Genomic DNA, 20093 nt, shown 5'->3' with positions numbered 1-20093 from the left:
ATCTATCGGCCGATTGATCTCTCCCCCCACCCTCTGTCTGTCTGTCTCTCCCTACACATCCCTTGTAGCTAGCTAGCTAATCTATTTTTTGTGCAAGACCAGCAATCTGAACCCCGATGAGCTGGCTGCACTCCAATTGAGGTAATTACATTTAGTCTGTGCCAAATTCCCCCCGCCGAGTCAATTGGCTAAGCAGGGACTTAGCTACTCCCGAGGAACAACCCCCCCCTTGCCTACAGCAGATTGTGTTGCCGGTGCCCAGTGAAGGAAGGAACCATCCTGCCTCGGTGATTTACGTGTCTTGAGTGCACCAGGCTTCGAGGAGCCCGGGCTGTAACACCATCTGCATGCACAGGGTCACTGGGCTGGATGCAGTCCCGGACACCGGAACAGTGAGAATCAAGCCGTGGAAAGCCCCCGGGGAAGCACCTGCGTAAGATAGCGCCATCAGGCTGCAGGGGACCGAGCAGGAAAATCTGCCCAGCTCCGATAATTCTGTGCCACAGGCAAAGGGGGGGAACCGCTCTCAGAGCTGTAACACCGTTCTCGCTATCAAGGGACGTCTTTTTAGTCTGTGTCTGGGCAGTGCAGCCCAGTGGGCACCGGGCCATGACTCGGGCTCTTGGTTCGACAAAGAAATAAGAATGATGGGAGGGAATGTGCCAGGACCCCTGCGTTGCGGCTGTCACTCCGAGCTCTTTGTCACTCACAATACGGGAGACTCAAGTCCCTACTGCATTCACCTAGATCCCATTTAAGATGGCCCCGTTTTTGTGTGGGTAAATCGAGTGCCAGGCGAATGGTGGCCGCATTTGGGAGCGAGCCAGGCTGGCTGTTGTTCCCAGATGATGTTTAAACCCTATCCCAGGTGAATACTAATCAGGTGATTTTTTTTTTAAAGATCTATAAAATGACTGGTGTGGAAAAGCGAACAAGGAAAAGTTATTGACTTGTTTCCATAATATAAGAACTAGGGGTCACCAAATGAAATTAATAGGTAGCAGGGTTAAAACAAACAAAAGGAAGTTTTCTTCACACAGCGCATAGTCAACTTGTGGAACTCCTTGCTAGAGGATGATGTGAAGACCAGGACTTTAACACAGGGTTCATAAAAGAGCTAGATAAATTCATGGAGGTTAGGTCCATCAATGGCTATTAGCCAGGATGGGTACGAATGGTGTCCCTAGCCTCCGTTTGTCTGGAAATGGATGACAGGAGAGGGGTCATGTGAGGATTCCCTGTTCCGTTCACTCCCTCTGCCGACAGTGGCCAATGCCAGGTGCCCCAGACAGGATACTGGGCTAGATGGACCTTTGGTCTGACCCAGTCTGGCCGTTCTGATGTTCTTATCTAAGTTGCAGTTGGAATGAAAAACCTTTGGCTGTGTTGACTTTGGCAGCTGGACTGTTCTCTCGAAGGGCAGGTGGCCTTGTACATTTCCCTGTCCACTGCCCTGGTGATCACAAGCCACTTCTGCCAGTCGCCGAGGCGAGATCTTGATGGTCCGTTTCCTGCCTCCTAGGTCGATTCTGTGGGGATAAAGTCCCCGAGCCTCTGATCTCCACCGACAGCCGGCTGTGGATCGAGTTCCGGAGCAGCAGCAACATCCTGGGCAAAGGTTTCTTTGTGGTTTATGAAGGTACGACCCTTCGCTAGGAGGCCGGCATCGAGGGGATCCCAGCGCGACGTGGGGAAGTAACAAACGGGGACCTGTTGGAGAAATGACAGCTCTGCACTCGCTCCCTTTCCAAAAGCTAGTGGGACCCGTCAGTAGGCAAGGCCCAGCCTGTTTCCAGGGGATGGTATAGAGTAGACCACATCTGAGCACAGCTCCTCTGCTTCCACCTGTTAAGAACCTACTGTAGCTACCACCCATCTAGGCAGAGGTTTATCACTGGGAGGTTGGTGCTTCCTCACAGGTTAACTGTCCAGCCAGGTCTCTGCTCAGAGATTGTAAGCGTCTGGCACCGAAATTTCTACCCTCCCTGAGGCCAAATGATGGACACAGCCTGTTGTCCTTCAGGCGGATTAGGTAAGATCCTTGAAGGTGAAGCTCCTTGGATGAATTTCAGGCTGCCTAACATTTCTTGTCAGAGGCGGGGCTTGCCTGCAGTCTTGGCCCTTCCCCGCTGGTCAGTGGACATGTGTTGTCCTGGTGTGACGCGCTATGTCTATTGTCTGTGAGGGCCTTCCAGAGGCGAGGTGTCGCAGCATCTTACAGCAGGACGAAGGGGTGTGCAATGGAGCTGGCTGGAATTTTGGAGCCCAGAGTGTCTTTTTGTCAATCTGTGGCGTTTGTTTAAGCCCCAGAATATACATTCTCCAGGTCGTTGTGCACGAGCCGTCTTGCACACGTCGCTAGAAAATGCTGAAAATGTTGTGGAAAGTGTTGGGAGAAAATTCCCTCGTTGGTTTGGGGAGGGGAAAATGGAAGGAAAGTCCACTGGCTCTTTAGAAAAATAAAGGGGGTCTGGCGTGGACATGTGGGGATGAAAAACCAGCATTTTTTCACAAAAGGAGGGTTTCGTTTTGCTTCTCCCACTAGTTTGCAAGCAAGACAGATTTCCTTTTTCCCTGCCAACACCAGCCTGGGGACTGTGGCTGTTACTGCAATCCACAGGCTGCGGGGTAAGGGTGCGATCAGCTGCAAGGCGGGAGGGGGGGAAAGGTGGCTTTGCAGGGGGTTGTTATATAGACGTTTCGGAGGCTGGTTCTCAGTGACATGGATCTGGGCATTTGAGAGTTGGCAATGCAATGTCCCCGAGAGCTGGAGGTCTGAACCTTTTCCTAGCAATTAGCAAGGCTTTCACCCCTTTCTGTTAAATATTTGGAGAGCTTTTTCCCCTTGTAAGAGCTTTTTTTCCTGCACTGATTTTGCTGCTTACATTTCTATTGTTGCTTTCCCTGTCTGCCAGAGTAATTACTGGGGACCAAAACCAGGGAGATCAGAAATTTAAGTAATTTTCAGAACAGGTGAGGCACATGGATCTCTGTGTGTTTCACTTAGCTCTTGGGCTGGATCTAGGACTCATTTACTACCTGTCTGAAGCACCCACTTGTCGTGTCGCTCCCTGCTGAAAATACCCGGAAGGCAGATACAACACTTTGTGCTGTTGTCTAGCTGGTTAACTGGCAGGAGCCTTTCAGAAAGAATGCAACTGATTTAAACTATCAAAAAGCACGAAATGCACCAGCCCCCCTCCCAACCCCACACTGGAAGGCTTCAAACAACCCTGAGCAGGATTCAGAAGGTCGGGCCGAGCTGTCGCTGAAGCTATAGATCAAGGCTTTAAAACTAGAATGCCTGAAGTCTGACACCTACAGGATTTAGCGCAAAGGCACAGATCTGGTTTGGATCGCAGACTCTTTCCTGAAATGTTTACACTGTGAAAAGTGTCTTTACGTGGGCTGTATGCATATGCTCTTCCACATGAGTACGTGCACACAGAGGGCTCCGCCACTGGTCTGCCTCAGTTTCCCCATTTGTAAAATTGGATTAATGATACTGACATCCTGTGGGAAGTGCTTTGAAAATTGTTGCCAAAAAGTATTAGATAAGAGTTAAGGAAGCAGAGATCACAAAACGCTGAGCAGCGCCATCAGGGCAGGCATTGTGGGATACTCGCAGCAGCCAGTTCTCTCAACAAAACAAACAGCAGAGTCCAAGCTGGCTCTTTGTTGACAATAAAGGGAGGAGAAAAGGAAAAGTGTCCCTCACAGGGCTGGAAGTTTTTTGTCACCAAAACTGAGTGTTTTCCCCGACAAAAGTTGCACTGCGGTGTAAACGCTCTCATCGGTTTGTCACCAAAAGGCAGTTACGCAGGTTTGTGTGTTTAACACTGTTTGCGTTCTGTTTTGCAGTGGGGTGGTGTTGTAACATGTTGGGAACGGATCCCTTGATTCCAGCTCAGTGGGGTGGGGGGAAAGGGAGTTATAAAGGATGATCTAACAACGGGGAATTGGCTGGGTCCGTTATCGGAATTATTTTTTCTCGTGACCTCCATTAAACTGTTTGCAGACAGCACCATCTAGTGGTAGGATTCCATGTTATTTTTCTCCTATGGGCTTTAACGCTGCTTCCATGGAGGATTGCTATTATTCACTTGACAATTAAATTAGTAGTAGTGTACTGGCCCAAGCAGCCAAACAGTTCCTGCCCCAGAGAGCTGATATCCTTGGGGCTGGATATAGTAAAACAAGAGGCGCAAGGAGGACTCATGTTTGACTTTTTATACCTTTTATGATTTGTTTGGGACCTGGGTAGAAGGAATGTGGTTAGCATAGATTTGAAAGGGGAGAGGGTGTGATGGGAGCAGGCATTCGGTGAGGAAACCATGTGTAATCCCATCAACGTGTGGTGTGGTTTTTTTCCTGAAGCAATCTGTGGTGGAGAAATTCACAAGGACGCTGGCCAGATTCAGTCTCCCAATTACCCAGACGACTACCGGCCATCCAAAGAGTGCATCTGGAAGGTCACGGTTTCCGAGGGCTTTCATGTAGGACTCATGTTCCAAGCATTTGAGGTGAGAGGTTTGAGTTGGGTGCGAACACGGCCAGCCGAGAGACGGTAAAAAGGGAGCGTGGCAAAGAACGTACGTTTTGTAACATTGGGGACTTCCCCCGCCGACGTGGTTGTTTTAGAAAATTATTTCCAGCCCATCCTGATGCCACTTGCATCAGAGAAAAGCGTGTATTGCACCTTGACGCCTTTGCTGCTCCTTCAGATAATCTACCTGTGCAGGTCTTATCTGAGGACCGCACGCCGCTTGCCAGCACATTCGCTGTTGTGTGTATTCAAGGGTCCCAGTGGTGGGTTCTGTCCGTGCACATATTCGTCAATTACACATTCAACTAAGCGGGAAATCTAAAGCATGCAACCAGTAGCGTGCTCTATAGATTGGTAGGCTGATCGTAACCTCCTGAGGAGCCCCCTCTTACCACCTCCCGCACTTTCCAATGCCCTAATTCAGCTGCGCCAGAGAGCTATATCCTGACTGGACCGAATCCACGTGTGCCTTTTGATCCTTTCAAGCGAACCAGAGTCTGACTGGGCTGAGCAAAGTGGGTAACCTCCCCTGGTGTGTTCCTTTTCCCGCTGCAGATTGAGAGGCACGACAGCTGTGCTTATGACTACCTGGAAATCCGAGACGGCCCTACCGAGGACAGCCCTTTGATCGGACACTTTTGCGGCTATGAGAAGCCAGAAGATATCAAATCCAGCTCCAATCAAGTGTGGATGAAGTTTGCCTCCGATGGGTCCATCAACAAAGCAGGGTTTGCAGCCAACTTCTTCAAAGGTACCGGACCCGAAGTGGGTTTCATTGAGATGAAACTTCTCCACAAGAGACATTTTCAACCCCTCTCCCAGGAACGTCCCATGACTCAAGTGCAGGCCAAAGAGTTTAGCGGTGTGGCCGACAGGCAAAGATCAACACACGGCCTCTGTCTCAACTGGGGACGCAAGCTGCTTGGGATAGTACAGCTTAAACTGAAGCCTCCATAGGTCCTTATTAAAGGGGAAAGTCTCCTGCCAGCTTGTTGTTGTAGTTCTCACCTATTGGTTAACTGAATAGTTGATTAACCTCAAGAATGCTTATCTGTTGCTTGACTATTCTACAGTCCCCGGGGGTGGGGCCGGCAGCCAGTTTGCTCCAGCCCCACTCCCGAGGAGCCCCCTTGCTACTCCATGCTGCTGCCTCTGTATCAGAGGCAGCAGCGTGGGGTGCCAGGCGGGAGCTGGTCCACGAGGGGAGCCAGTTGAAAAACCAGCTCCCCTCATGGACCGGCTGCCTGTTGCCCCATTCTGCTGCCTCTGATACAGAGGCAGCAGCCCCTGTTGAAGGCAAGTCTGACCTCCTGGACCCAGCGCGAGCTGGAACTGAGCCAGGTTGTCTGCCCACCTGGCTCCTAATATACTTTAAATGCAGAGTTGTTGGAGGGGTAGGTCCTGGACCCTGGACTGAGCCGGGCTGCTGGCCAGCCTGCTAAGAAACGTACTGGCAAGGGGGGAGGAAATGCATGTTGTCTATAGCATTAACCTATAGCTTTGCTTATCGGTTAATGGACTGCGCTATTACATCCCTACCTCCGAGGGCCCCCTTTGTCGTCAGGAATTGAGCAATGACCAGTAGGCTGGTGATGCTAATTGTAAGCCCCTTACTTGGTAAGGGCAGGACTGTTGTAGCCCCTCTAGACCTCTTCCACTGCTCCTGTGGCCCAGGAGGAGAGCTTGAAGTGTCGCCTTTGCTTCCCCACAGAGGTGGACGAATGTTCTCGGCCGGACAACGGTGGGTGTGAACAGCGCTGCGTGAACACCCTGGGCAGCTACAAGTGCGCCTGTGAACCTGGCTACGAGCTGACGGGGGATAAAAAAGGCTGTGAGGGTCAGTATCCTGCAGAGCGGGGCGCGTGATTGGGGGAGGGGAGGGCGCCACGGTTAAGAAGAGTTAAGCAAACGTGGTTTGAAAATGGTTCCCTGCCCCCTCCTCCCTCACGGAAAAATGTTGACACAACCACATTTCGGTTTCCTCAGAATTTTCCGTGGAAAACGTCGATTTTTTTCAGTGACAAAAGGAAGTGTGATTGATTCTGCCCGAAAGCCAAAATATTTTAATCCTGTGTTATCCCATTCTCCTTGCTGGGTTGATTGGCCTGCATCTTCCAGGGCACGCCAGCATGTCACTTCTGGGCGAGGGAGAGGCCGCTGTGCCCGGTGGGGGATGAGGCCCGAAGGGGGGAGCCTAGGCCACTGAAAAGAAGGGGGAGCAGAGGCACCATGGTGGGGCACCGTGGCAGATGCCAGCAGCAAAATAGTTCAGCTGGATGCTGGAACCAAAAAAGTTTTGGTTTCTGGGTGGTCAGTTTTGCCCTGCAAATGTACACGCCCCCCGGAAAGCAGAAACGTCCCATGAAAAACCTGCAACCAAAGCCCCAGTGGTTTGGCTGGAAAGTTTTGAGGGGAATTTTTCACCCGGTCCTAGCTATAACGGGCGGATGACTTTAAACACGCGGTAGCCAGCACGGACCACGCAGCCCTGCCCCAATGAGACAATCCCCTCCCTGCTCTTCTCGGGTTTCCGCCCCTTATTTGAGCACCGGTTTGGGAGTCGTGAGCAGAATGAGCAAGTGCTTCAACACCCGCCCCCCTTTTTGGGCCTCCTTTGGTTCTGCCCCCAGCGGGGAGGCCTGGCACGGATCGTAATGGCAGCGGAGGTAGGCTCATGCCGAGGGATGCTGAAAGTCGCTCTGCGTGAGATGGCGCCTGTGCATGATGCGACTGGCACGGCCTGGATTGGTCTAGAACTACTTTCTCTTCAATTCGTCTACCTTACAGGAAACGGGGACGTGGCCTTTGAAACCTCCCGGGGCGGGGAAGCTAAGGCCCAGGGGCCGGCTCCAGCCTCTAACTTGCCTGGAGCTGGCTCCTGAGGCTCAGGGCTCCCCTTTCTCCAGCATCGGGGAGCTCGTGCTGGGCGGTCCATCCCCCCCATCTCCCCTGTAACTGAGGGGGGAAGGGCCTGATCCTCGCAGGCTGGAGTCAGGCAAGCCAGGGAGGGAGGGTTAGCTCTGTGGTTTGAGCACTGGCCTGCTAAACCCACGGTTGGGAGTTCAATCCTTGAGGGGGCTATTTAGGGATCCAGGGTAAATCTGTCAGGGATGGTGCTTGGTCCTGCCATGAGGGCAGGGGACTGGACTCGATGACCTCTCAAGGTCCCTTCCAGTCCTAGGAGACAGGTATATCTCTCTCTATCCAATTCACAAGTTTCTCAGTCAGAGAGGGGTGGTTGTTTTTTTTTTTTCTTTGCTCTCACTTTTGTGTGATTTTTTTTTTCCAGTGAGTCCCCAGCCCCCAACCCAGCCCCCTGCATGGCATATGTAACAGAGATTGCTTTTGCTGCTTCAGGCCTGGCTGAGGGGCGCATTATGCACTGGAGCTATGTCTAAACTGCATCCCTCTGTCGACAGAGGGATGCAAATCAAGCACATCGAAACTGCGAATGAAGCAGGGATTTAAATATCCCGTGCTTCATTAGCATAAACATGGCTGCTGTTTTTTCCCGACCCTGAGCTTTTTCGGGGGGGGAAAAAAAAAAAGCAGCCTAGATGTGGATCTGTCGAAAATAAACCTGTTTCCTGTGAATACAGGATCTGTCGAAAAAGGGTTTATTTTCAACAGATCCACGTCTAGATGGCTGTTTTTTACAAAAAAGCTCCGTGTTGGAAAAAAAGTGGCAGCTGTGTTTATGCTAATGAAGCGCAAGATCATAGAACCAGAGAGCTGGAAGAGACCTCAGAAAGTCATCAAGTCCAGCCCCCTGCTCTAGGCAGGACCAATCCCACCTAATATTAGATATTTAAATCCCGGCTTTATTAGCGATTTCGACATGCCTAATCTACATCCCTCTGTCGACAGAGAGCTATCGTCTGGACACACCCAGCGTGACAGCACGGAGAATCTGTCGGGAGAGAATACAACAGTCCTGCCTCCATGGGTCCCCTCTGAGCCTTGCTGAAAATGTCTAGCCAATATTAACAGAATTCAGACCAGGGTCTGGATCCCTTAGCAGAGTTGGGGTGGGGGGAGGTCTGTGTATTGCGCTCTCAGCTGAGCGTAGGCCCAAGTGAAAGGGCAGGTGGTGGGGGACGTGAACAGCCCCTGGCCTTCAGCTGCCGGGCGGGGACTGGCAGCTGGCTGTTCCGTCAGATGCGTTGTTTTGCGGCTGGCTCTTTTAGAGGGAACGCGCGGGGCCAGGTCAGCCTTTGAACTCTGAGAAGCCCATAAAACAGCGCCGTGCTGACGGGGCGCTAGGAAACGAAGGCCAAGACGAGCTCTCTCGTGTTTGCTTGCTCTGTAGGGCGGATAAGAGACTGCACCGGGGCCTGAGGGGAACCGGTGCTGGGCCAGCCAGAAGGGGCGGAGCCTCAGACAGAAGGGGCGGGGCTGGGGCTAGCCTCCCCCAGCCAGTCCTTCAGCACTGCTGGGGACATGAGGGAGAGGTTTAAAAGGGCCCGGAGGTCCAGACCACTGCCATGGTAGCAGTGGGGGTGGCTGGCAGCCCCGAACCCTCTTAAATTTCTGGGCTCTGACCCCCTTTTCCCCTTCACCCCATCAGCAGCCCTAAGTCACCACAACCACCCTGGCTTTAGCTTCGCTAGGAAAAAGGTGTGTGTGTGTGTGAACCTTCTCCTGGTGTCGAGGTGGATAACAAACCACCAAAGGGTTTGCCTTTAGTAGACGTTTAAAACAAACAAAAGGAAGTTTTTCTTCACGCAGCGCACAGTTAACCCGTGGAACTCCTTGCCAGAGGATGTTGTGAAGACAGGGTTCAAGAAAGCTAGATAGATTCATGGAGGATAGGTCCAATCAATGGCTATTAGCTAGGATGGGCAGGAATGGTGTCCCCAGCCTCTATTTGTCAGTAGCTGGGGATAGGTGACAGAGAGGGATCACTGGATGATTCCCGGTTCTGTTCACTCCCTCTGGGGCACCTGGCCTTGGCACTGTGGGTCGAAAGGACACTGGGCTGGATGGACCTTTGGTCTGACCCAACCTGACCGTTCTTATGACGTTTTCAGCCTCGAGTTAATCGATTGCCACGTCCGCGGCGGTACACGTAATATTTGTAAAGGCTCCCTTGGGCACACCTGGCCTGCTTGAGGAAGGCTACAAACATTGGTTCTCGGCAGCTCTGTAGCATGAAGAGCCACCCTGCGTGGCCTAGAACGAACACACGAGCAATCCCCACAGTGGCCCGCCCAGTCACGTTCCCGCCCTCAAGTTAATTGGCTGTCACTGAACCTGAGGTGAAAAATTGAGTAGCGACCAATCCCGAAAGGCTCCTGCGATACCCAGGGCCGGACCCTCAGCTGGCCTAGACCGGCAAAGGTCCGGCTACTCTGGTGGAGCTGCGCTGGTGTTTATTAGCCAAGGATGCGGCCGGAAGCGATTTTCCATTTTCTCCCCGCTCTCGGCGAGTTTACAACCCATCCCAGGATTGAGAACACAGGCCCTGGCCCGGTGGTTGCCCCCAACAAGCGCTGACTGGTTTCCTAAGGGACACCGCGGCTCCGTCTCTTCTTTGCCTGGCTGGAAGGCGGTAACCCTTATGCCCGTGTGTCTCCCCTCCAGCGGCCTGTGGCGGCTTCATCACCAACCCCAACGGGACCATCACGAGCCCCGGCTGGCCCAAGGAATACCCCACCAACAAAAACTGTGTCTGGCAGGTGGTGGCGCCTGCCCAGTACCGGATTTCTCTGCAGTTTGAAGTCTTTGAGCTGGAAGGCAACGAGGTACGTGGCCGGTCCGGGGAGTCGGTAGCTGCGGTTCTCGGCTGGCCCGGCTCCTGATGGGGGACCTGGGGCTATGGCCTGGTTTGGGGGCTTCCCAGTGTTTCTCGGCCCTTGATTTAACGAGCCAGAGGCAGCAGGTAGTGAGGCGTTTTTGAACGAGAGGAATCTGGTGCCTCGGTCGGGAGTGGAGCCGTCCTGAGCTAGTCCCGTCACAAATGAGCTTGCACCTATGGCAGTGGCTGTCCAAGGTATTTCCACTTACAGCTGTTATTACAGGCACTCCCCACGCTGCAAACCTCCGGCTTACACACATGGGTGCCCGGTGGCTTAGGTGGGGGAGGCTCTGCCTTTCCAAACCGCCAGGCTGGCCCCAACCACGCTCTGCCCCCCAGAGCACTTGGTGGGGGGGGGGCGTTCTGGGGGCAGAGTATTGCTGCCCCCAGCACCTGCCCTCCTCGTGCTCCTGGAACCACGTGGCTTCCTCCCTCCCTGCTGCTCCGGGGAACGGGTGTGCGTAGACGCTCTTCCCCTCCCCGTGGTGGTACAGGTGGAACCTCTCTCGTCCGACACTCTCTGCTCTGGCAACCTCTGTGGTCCGGCGTGATTTGAAGTAGCCGGGTGTCCACGTAGCATGGGTGTGGCCAAGTTTCCTGCAGCCCCATTCAGTTTTACAGCCACTAGTCCTGGCACTCAGTGTGCTGGGCTGTGATTTAGCTCTGGTTTATCCCTCCGGATCTTCTCAGAGCCCAGTAAGCAGGGGCAGCGGAGGCAATGCTGCCAGACAATACTGACCTCCCGTGGTCCGGCAAATTCCCTGGTTCAGCACCGGTCAGGCCCCGAGGTTGCCGGACTAGAGAGGTTCAACTTGTAGATGACAAGCTGGAGCGGGAAGGGGAGGAGTTCATGATAGTAAGAGACTGTGGGCTGGGAGGGCCTTACCGGCAGGCAAAGTGTGAGTTGCTGTGTCGCTCGGGAAAGGGAGACCCGCACTGCAGTGTGTGTCTGCGCCCCCCGTGCTCTGACGCCCGACTCTCCCCTGGCAGGTCTGTAAGTACGACTACGTGGAGGTGCGCAGCGGGCTGGCCTCCAATTCCAAGCTCCACGGCAAATTCTGCGGCTCGGAGAAGCCAGAAGTGATCACGTCGTCTAGCAACAACCTGAGGCTGGAGTTCAAATCGGACAACGCGGTATCCAAAAAGGGATTCAAAGTCCACTTCTTTTCCGGTACGCGGCTGTGTCCCTCGGACGAAAGCTCTCTGGGCCGGCCAGCCGGCTCATCGAAGGCTGGGAACGGGCGACGGGGGAGGAATCACATGATGATTCCCTGCTCTGTTCATTCCCTCTGGGGCAGCTGGCGCCGGCCGCTGTCGGAAGGCAGGATGCTGGGCTAGAAGGCCCTTTGGTCTGACCCAGTGTGGGCACTCGGAGAGCATGACACAGGGTTGCCGGTTGAAAGCTTTGCGAGTATTTTTGCTAGGACTGGTGAATTTGCCTGCCAGGTCTCCGGAGGACTGTGTTCGTCTGTTCAGTTTGTTGGGGGAAGGGGCAAAAAGTTAGGTGAGTTCTCGGCCCTAGCAGAGTGCGCCGGGTGATCATCGGCTCCGCTTCCTCCCCTCGGCATGGACTCATGCTTCCCCCCACTTTGTCCCTCCCCAGATAAAGACGAATGCTCCAAAGACAACGGCGGGTGTCAGGACGAATGCGTCAACACGTTCGGGAGCTACGCCTGCCAGTGCAGGAACGGCTTCATGCTGCACGAGAACGGGCGCGACTGCAAAGAAGGTGAGGTGCCGCTCGCTGCAGCCACGGGGCCCTCCCCGAGCGAGGTCAATCATGCAGCAAACCATGGGCCGGTCCTGCCTACGGATGGGAACGGAGCCTGCGACAGATGCACCAAGGACCGGCTCCCAGCCTGCCTCGTGCAAGGAGCACGAGGGAAGGAAGGGCTCGGCTCCCACTAAGTTTCCGTGCCGAGTTCGGCAGCTCTCCACGGAGCTCCCCAGCCTGGATCGGTGGAGCGCAGCTCGCAGGGCGCACACCGGCGCTGTAGAGAAGGCTGTGGGGAAACCTGTGTCTGTGGGCTACAGAGCAACCCCAGCGCCAAACTCCAGAGCCCGAGCTGCGGGATCGACACTGCTGGTTTGAGCGTGGCAGCGCACGCCCAGGTGTGTGGAGCCGGGCCAGGAGTCCTGTTGCCATGGGCTGCGTAGCCAGACCTAGGGATGTTACAGTTAGATTAGTTCACTAATCGAATTGTCGACGGGATTTCCATCGACTAGTCAATAAGGGATCCTCCACCTTTGAAGCGTAGCAAAAGCCCTGCCAGGTGCTTGCTACAGTTCAAAACCAGAAACCCTGCAGAAACCCAGTGAGGATCTTGTCCATTTCAAAAGGAAGCCCCGCAGGGAGCATGGGACCAGCAGGGGACCCCTCTGGTCTCGTATATTTCAAAAGCAGAATCGCAGCAGAAGCAGCACACGCGGAGACGGCTTCAGGCCTGCTCACACCGTTTCTACTATGCCTCTACCTCCCCTGACCCCCGTGGAGACGGTGCTGGGAGGAACCAGCTTTTAAGCCGGCTCCCCCCAGCACCGGCTCCTGCTCCCCCCCACTTGCTGCCTCTCTCTGACAGAGGCAGCAAGGGAAGGGGGGGGAAGCGACTAGTTGTGTCACTAGTCGACCATCTGACACATTTCTGCTTATCGGCGTCGACTGATCTCTTGCATCCCTAGACAGACCCCCTGCATCTCCGGTGAAACTCTTTGCCTTCTGGCTCTGGTGGAAGTGATGTGACTCGAGAAAACTTCTGCAAATGCCGGGGAATGTGGGTCCCCCACTAACCCCGAGGGAGCGGCAGGTCAGGAGTGAAGAAACGGCGTTTCACTGAAGTTTACGGCCGTGTGTGTATTGGTGCCGGCAGTTAATTAGGTCCCAGGAGAGTGGCTATGTGCCGTGACACCAATTCACTCTTCCTCCAGGAGTTGACTGGAGAGGGATCATTTGTGCATGTAATGCTATTGTGGAGTTTGCTTCAGCCCGTCTCTGTAAGTAGGCGGCACCGCAGAGGTGCCTCTCCGTCGCTGTCTGCCTGATCCGCGGGATTGTCTGGCAACAGCTACGGATCCAGTCCCCACTGAAAGGGTCAGCGGGCAATGCCAGTGGTGGTTCTTGAGGCTGGAGTGCTGGTCGGCCCCGTAACTCTCACGGCAGGAAGAAACTGGCGTCAGAGCAAATCTCGGGCTGGTAACAGACTGAGACGCGGCATCTGGAGTCTTGTGTTTAGCCCCAGAAGGGGACAGCAGAGGGCAGGACAAGCTAGCTGCAATTAGCGCACCCCGCAGCTTGGTGTGTCTGCTGAGATGGGCCACCGCCCGCGGCCGGGGTTTTGTGGACAGAGGCCTGGATCCGTGGATGGAGACCGCTCCCTCCGTTCACGCCGGCCCTGAGCAGCCCTTTGATGGACACGCAAATGGCTCGGTGCCTGAGAGACACCGCAGGAGTGAGGGCGAGGTGGGGGAGAGATGGATCTGGGGGAGAGGTTACTGCCCAGGGTGGGAGCAGAGGGCACGTGGGTTCAGCGGGGAAGCACTACACGTGGGACAAGGAAGGGCCTTTGCTCTCCCAGCACGGCACAGGAGCTAGACTGTAACTCCGGCCCAGGCAGCGTGGTGCTTTGTCGTTCCTGAGCCACAGGGCACGGGGACCCTGCTGCAGCCGAGGCTGAGAGAGGGGGGTGGTAGCTCCGGCAGCAGAAGCTCCATCTGAAAGATGCAGGGGTCCCAGGTCGTGCCCTCCCGTGGGCACAGTGTTACCCAGCGGCTGGTAGAGTCTCTCCGCTTCGGCTCGGGAGCAGCCTCTTGCCTGCTCCAGCTCCGGAGGCTTGAGTAGGTGCCTCCCTCTCTCTCTAGCGGGCTGCGAGCACAAAGTGAGCAGCGCAGAAGGAACAATGGCAAGTCCGAACTGGCCCGACAAGTACCCCAGCCGGAAGGAATGCACCTGGAATGTGTCCGCCACTCCTGGCCACCGGGTGAAAATCGTGAGTAACCCCAGGGAGGAGCCAAGAGGGGTTCCATCCGCTTTTCTGCTTGTGCCGGGGCGTTAGTTGCCCAGACTCCTTTGGCAGAGTTTGTGGCCAGCGTTCCCCCTCAGCTGCGCGGCGGCACGGCTGAATGAGCCCAGCTGGGCTCCAGGAGCCGCCTGGAGAGGAGCACTTCTCCCTCAGCGACAGCAGCAGCCCCTCCCCCAACCAGGCAGCTCTGTGCGTGAGCCCTGAGCCCCTGGGCGGGGCCCATTAAACAGCTACCGAGCCGTACTGCTGCGCAGCTTAGAGGAAACCCCGTTTGCGATGCACCCCAATGCTACTGAGTGAGCACAAAGGCAACCCCTCGGAAGAAAGCCATACTTCTGTCTTCAGTGCGGGGTGGCGTGTGAAAGGCCCCATACACTGAACGAGGGGGGAACGAGAAATACTGAATAAATACCATGCCCTGAATGACGCAAGACCACTGGGGGGGGGGGGAGAATGTGATCTTGTATTTCTAGACGGCATCATGATGCGTATGCACATGGGACGGGGCAGTCTTAACTTAGGCATTTCCTACGTTTTCAGTGCCTGACTTTGCAACCTTATGGTCCCGTTGAATGTATTTGTAGGGGAGGAAATAGAACCTATAACTTGGGCCTCAAATGCCAGCAGACTTACCCACAGCCCTATGTCCTCATTCATCCACGCAAGCAGGCATTCTTTGTTTATGCACTTTCCAGAACAGGCAGTAACTCTGCTCTTGCGTGTGTCTGACTGGGCACCTCCAGAGGAGGGAAACACCAAGCAATCTTGACGATACTTTTCCTGCTTTCCCCTGCTTTGCGCCGTGCCGTGTGTTAAATGCTGTCAGAGAAGGGTCCGTTTCTGCCTGGCCCCCGAGAGGGCTAATTCCCGCTGTCGGTGCTTGCCTCGTAGACGTTCAGCGAGTTTGAGATTGAGCAGCACCAGGAGTGCGCCTACGACCACTTGGAAATGTACGATGGCCCCAACGGCAAGTCGCCCATCCTTGGCCGCTTCTGTGGCAGCAAGAAACCGGACCCGGTGGTGGCGTCTGCTAACAAAATGTTCCTCAGGTTTTACTCTGATGCTTCTGTGCAAAGAAAAGGCTTCCAGGCAAAGCATAGCACAGGTGGGTTGGATTTTCTCTGGCTATTCCAATGATACTGGGAAGGACGCAACTCTGGGGCCACGTCTCCACTTACCAGAGGATCCATGCTCTGGCGATCGATCTTCCAGGGTTTGATTTAGTGGGTCTAGTAAAGACCCTCTAAATCGAATGTTGAGGTTGCCCCCATCAGCGCCAGTACTCTCTGTTGCAAGGAGTAAGGGAAGATGATGGGAGTGTTTCGCCCGTCGACCTCCCGCTGTGGAGACGGTGTTAAGGAATGACCCTACCTCTTAAGCCAAGCTTAAGCCGACTTCGCCCCAGCAGTGTAGACCTGGCCTCCTTACTGTGTATATTTCCAGGGCAAGAGAGACTCCCAAGATCAGCCAGGGCCCATCCATATAAGACTAGGCAGATCACAAGAAAGTCACGCCAAAAACGAATAACCCCGTGTGAGCGTTAACCAGCAAATACAGACCGCACCAATGAGTCGGGGGGGCACATTGCATTATACCATTCATGCCAGCCGTCCCCTACCAGCATGGGACTCCCTTATTCCAGCCTCTGTAGCCTCCTGGGTGCTGTCTACATGGGGAGACTCATCAGCCTAGGTTAGCTAGAACTAATCTACGTATGGACACTCTTATCCTGGAATAAGAGCTCTCCCCCCCCCCCCCCCCCCCGCCCTGATTTAGCTCAGGACTTTCAAAGCAACTGGAAGCAAACCAGGGAAAAGTGTTCTTGTTTCACGGTAAGTGCCTCCTGGGGAGTGTGACCCCCATCCAGGGCCGGCGTTAGGCCGATTCGCCCGATTCCCCCAAATTGGGCCCCGTGCCTAAAGGGGCCTGCGCCCTAAACCCGGAAGTGTGCGGGCGCCACGGGAGGGGGTGTTGGCTCATGGGTTTGGCTGGAAGGTGGAACTCTACCCTGTAGCTGGGGATTTAAAAGGGCTGTGAGTTGTTTCTTTGTGGGCTGGGTTGTGGGTTTTTTTTTTTTCTCAACCAAAATTTGGTTCGAATTGGGCCCCGCACTTCCTAAAGCCGGCCCTGCCCCCATCGCTTTGCCGGTATGATTCTACCCTATCATGGCGGTGGCAGTTTTCCCCGTGTAGACATGTCCCTAGGTTTTAAGGCCAATAGGGTGGTGATCTGGTCTGGCTGGCAGAGACCCTAGATCTTCACCTCCTGGTCCCTCGATGGAGCCAAATGTGGGTGGTGTAGAACGCAATAGCCTCTTGGAGAGCCGGTCTTGCTGTAGGGGCGCCGCATGGCTGGAGAATTTACCTCCACCCTTGGCAATTGGTTTGCTACAGGGGCTCCCCACTCTCCCTGTGTGGTGCTGTGGGGAAGAGCCGTCTCGTCGGGGCTGAGCTGGGGGCTAAGGATGGAGGGCTGTCTCTTTGTTCCAGAATGCGGCGGGCGCCTGAAGGCGGACGTGCGCACGAAGGAGCTGTATTCCCACGCCCAGTTTGGGGATAACAATTACCCGGGCCAGGCCGGCTGCGACTGGGTGATCGTGGCGGAAGACGGCTACGGCGTGGAATTAACGTTTCAGACCTTTGAGCTAGAGGAGGAGGCCGACTGCGGCTATGACTACATGGAGATCTACGACGGCTACGACAGCACCGCCCCCCGCCTGGGACGCTTCTGTGGCTCGGGGGTAAGCTGGGGAGAGAGCCCCTTCTGCAGTGAAAACTCGGAAGAAAGTGTGTCGATTCCAGCCACGCAATGAGCAGAGCGGGAGCGGCCGCTCTGGAGTTGACTTTCCCTGTTAGTGATGCCGCCTCGGCCTTTCAACAGGGAAATGCGCGCGGGGCTGAAAGGAATGCAACGTTCTGTTTGGCTTTAATGCCTGCGCGTCAGACCTACTGCCTATGCATAAGAGCTTTGACCTCAGCCCCTGTGCTCACAATAGGAAGGGCGGTGTGTCATGTGGACTGACCTTTGTTTTGTTTCCTCTCCCACAGCCCCTGGAGGAAATCTACTCGGCGGGGGATTCTCTCATGGTCCGATTCCGCACGGACGACACCATCAATAAAAAAGGCTTTCATGCCCGATACACAAGTACCAAATTTCAGGATGCCCTGCACATGAGAAAATAGTTTGGCTGTTCCTCGCAGGCGTTCCCGGGCAGAGGGCCGAAACATCTCCCCAGGGTTGTTTTTAAAACCCTGGGCACCTGGCCGAAAGCAGCGTTCTTCTGTAACTAAAACTGAAGGCAGTTCTGAAAACTTGGCCTTTCTTCTGTTGCTAACGAACCCAGGACCTAGAATTTTCTCCTGATCCAGGGATCAACCTTATACTGTTCGCCCACCTGGCCACTGGGCTGAATGAAGAAAACCGTCTGAACGCCATGAAATCATAGTTGAGTGCATCCTTCCAGGTGGGGTGGCTCCTACCCAGCATCAGCCGCAATAGCTCTCTAAAGACGCCGTTCTGCTAAATGGATGACGCGGAGAGCCGCCCAACGGGAGGGCCTCCCTCTGCCCTGCCAGCTCACACCGGCTCCGTGCCATACGTGGAAAACCACCCAGCGGTGACTCCAGAGAGCCGGATGCCTTGTTGTTTATTGTTTGGGTTTTTCTTCCCGTGCGTGAAGGTGAAACGGGCTTGCGGTGAGACTGCGAGCTAAGCGGGTCGAGTTCAACGGGAAGGTGTGGAAACCTGGCGGCGTGTGGGCACCTGCCGCTCACTAGCCAGTCAGGAAGGGATTTTCCTGCATAGGTGGCTCGTTATCGGGCCAGTCTACCAATCCCTATGTACTTAAACCAGAACATTCTCCCTGCACCCCGTCTTCGCTTGCTAAAGCCCCGAGACTGTTTTAATGCACCGATTTCCTTCCCTCCCTCCTCTGCTAAATTATTGCTTCTTTCTAACACCACTTCTGCCTTTGAGTTTCTCTCTCTCTTTCCACCTGGGGTGCTTTCCAAGGACTCTCCTGCCCTCCCCCCACTGGCTGTTCTGGTGATTAACGTGTCCTGGTGTCCGGGCAGTTTGCTGGATTCTCTCGAAACACAAGGTCGGAGAATGTAAGAACAGCTCGGCACCTGTCCTACAGGCGCTCCAAGTGACCCGCGGCAGAGAACTTGTCGCACAAAGCAATACTGAGCATCTCAATGCTCCAGCAACGTGTCCGAGGCACGGGCGAGTGGATGCATTGAGCCTGTTGGCCGAGAAGGACGTGAACAGCTGGCTGTTGTTTCCACCAAAGTTGCCCCATGACCTCGAGGGGGCCAATGAACTTGGCTGTGCCTCTTCGCTTACAGCTGTTTGAGACCTAGGGCTGACCAATGCAAAACTGATGTGAACCAGCATCAAACCACGGGTTTGGAGACTCAACTAGCTATTTAGCACTTCTTTAAAAGAACCAGAGCCTTTTCATAAAGCACCATGCCGGCGTGGACCGTGCACGGCCTTTCGTTAACACACGTGGGCATTACGAGCGAAAAGCTGTGGTATGTTAGCTTTAATGACGTATTTATAATCAAATGATGAATATGTTTACATAACCAATGTACTGTTTGGCTACGGAAAGTCACCGTTTCAAGAGGTGTGAGTTGTAGTCTGCACGCCCTGGGGTGAAAGGCCGGGCACTAAAGTGTTCTCGGGGGACAGGTTTGTTTCCAAAAGTGGTATAAACAAAATGCCGCCCCCGCAAAAGGTTTTAAATGAAATAGATGTCCGAGTATTGTGAATACAGAGGTGAAGCAAATGCATGAGAATATTTTCTTGCTGAAAACAGGAAAAAAAAAGTAATTTTTTATATATATATATATATATATATATATATATATATATATATATATATATATATATAAAATAAATGCATGTAAAAGACCAGTAGTCTAAGCCTTACAAAATGTAGTGTGAACAATACGGTATCATTGATCACAGCTTTCCTACAGGCCTTTTGACACCATATTACTTAGTGGTTTTTTTTTTTTTTTTTACACCTGCTCTGTATCTCTCCGATGCTTATTTATGGCCTGGCCTTGCAGGCCTAAGGCAAAGTATGTGATCTTTCACTGTGGTCCATTGGCACCGGTTTAAAGGGAGCTCCGATCAGGGGCTTGATCCTGACACTTCCATTCAAACCAAAAGCCCACTGATATCAGTGGCCGCTGGGCGTGAGGAAAGAGGTCAGGGCCAGGAATATAATAAAACTCTGCTGGGAGCAAAATAGTCCTGAATTGCATGACGGGCTGCAGCTCCGATCACGGCGCAGCTGTCTGGTGGGTGGGTGGGAAGTCAGTCTGGGGGTTGAAGAAACAATTACTTTAGAAGCTTTCTTTGATGCGAAGTATTTTCGTTCCACGTTTTTGCCTCATTTCTGATTTTTCTTGGACATTGAACTGTCCATTCTGTTTCATTGCAGACGTTTGCAATGTGGTTTGACCGACTTGCTACATTTGTTAGCATTCAAGCAGTTAGACATGTTGTGGTACAGTTTACTAGCAACTGTTTGACACTCTGCTTTCCCCACGGATGCGTGCAAACCTCTCTCGCTCTTCTGTCTTGACTGGACTTCCAGTCAATAATTCTAAAAGGCCTAAAAGGTTCCTTTAAAAAAAGTCTGATTCTTTAAAATGTACACCTCGTTTGGTCTTTGTGTAGTTTTAAACTTCATGAAATAAAATCAGTTTTTAACAAGTCA

At 53.8% G+C, this 20093-nt stretch overlaps 1 protein-coding gene across 4 annotated transcripts in view; it reads left to right on the top strand.

The window, feature by feature from the left end:
• TLL2 (tolloid like 2) overlaps positions 1-20093 on the top strand; it is a 72968-nt gene extending 52875 nt beyond the window's left edge. For 3 of the 4 annotated variants that reach the window (XM_075934525.1, XM_075934524.1, XM_075934523.1), the window contains 11 exons: positions 1523-1639; positions 4378-4523; positions 5102-5297; positions 6258-6383; positions 10130-10290; positions 11334-11514; positions 11947-12072; positions 14199-14326; positions 15251-15464; positions 16849-17099; positions 17407-20093. In XM_075934525.1, the coding sequence (XP_075790640.1) occupies positions 1523-1639; positions 4378-4523; positions 5102-5297; positions 6258-6383; positions 10130-10290; positions 11334-11514; positions 11947-12072; positions 14199-14326; positions 15251-15464; positions 16849-17099; positions 17407-17541 (1781 nt within the window). In that variant the 3' untranslated portion in view covers positions 17542-20093. The remainder of the gene's footprint in view (positions 1-1522; positions 1640-4377; positions 4524-5101; positions 5298-6257; positions 6384-10129; positions 10291-11333; positions 11515-11946; positions 12073-14198; positions 14327-15250; positions 15465-16848; positions 17100-17406) is intronic. The other variant, XM_075934526.1, reaches the window with a different exon arrangement.

This window comes from Pelodiscus sinensis, chromosome 8 (assembly GCF_049634645.1).
Source record: "Pelodiscus sinensis isolate JC-2024 chromosome 8, ASM4963464v1, whole genome shotgun sequence".
In the NCBI taxonomy this organism is placed as follows: domain Eukaryota; kingdom Metazoa; phylum Chordata; order Testudines; family Trionychidae; genus Pelodiscus; species Pelodiscus sinensis.
The sequence above is the reverse complement of the archived record's forward strand: the minus strand, read 5'-3'. Positions and strand labels throughout refer to the sequence as shown.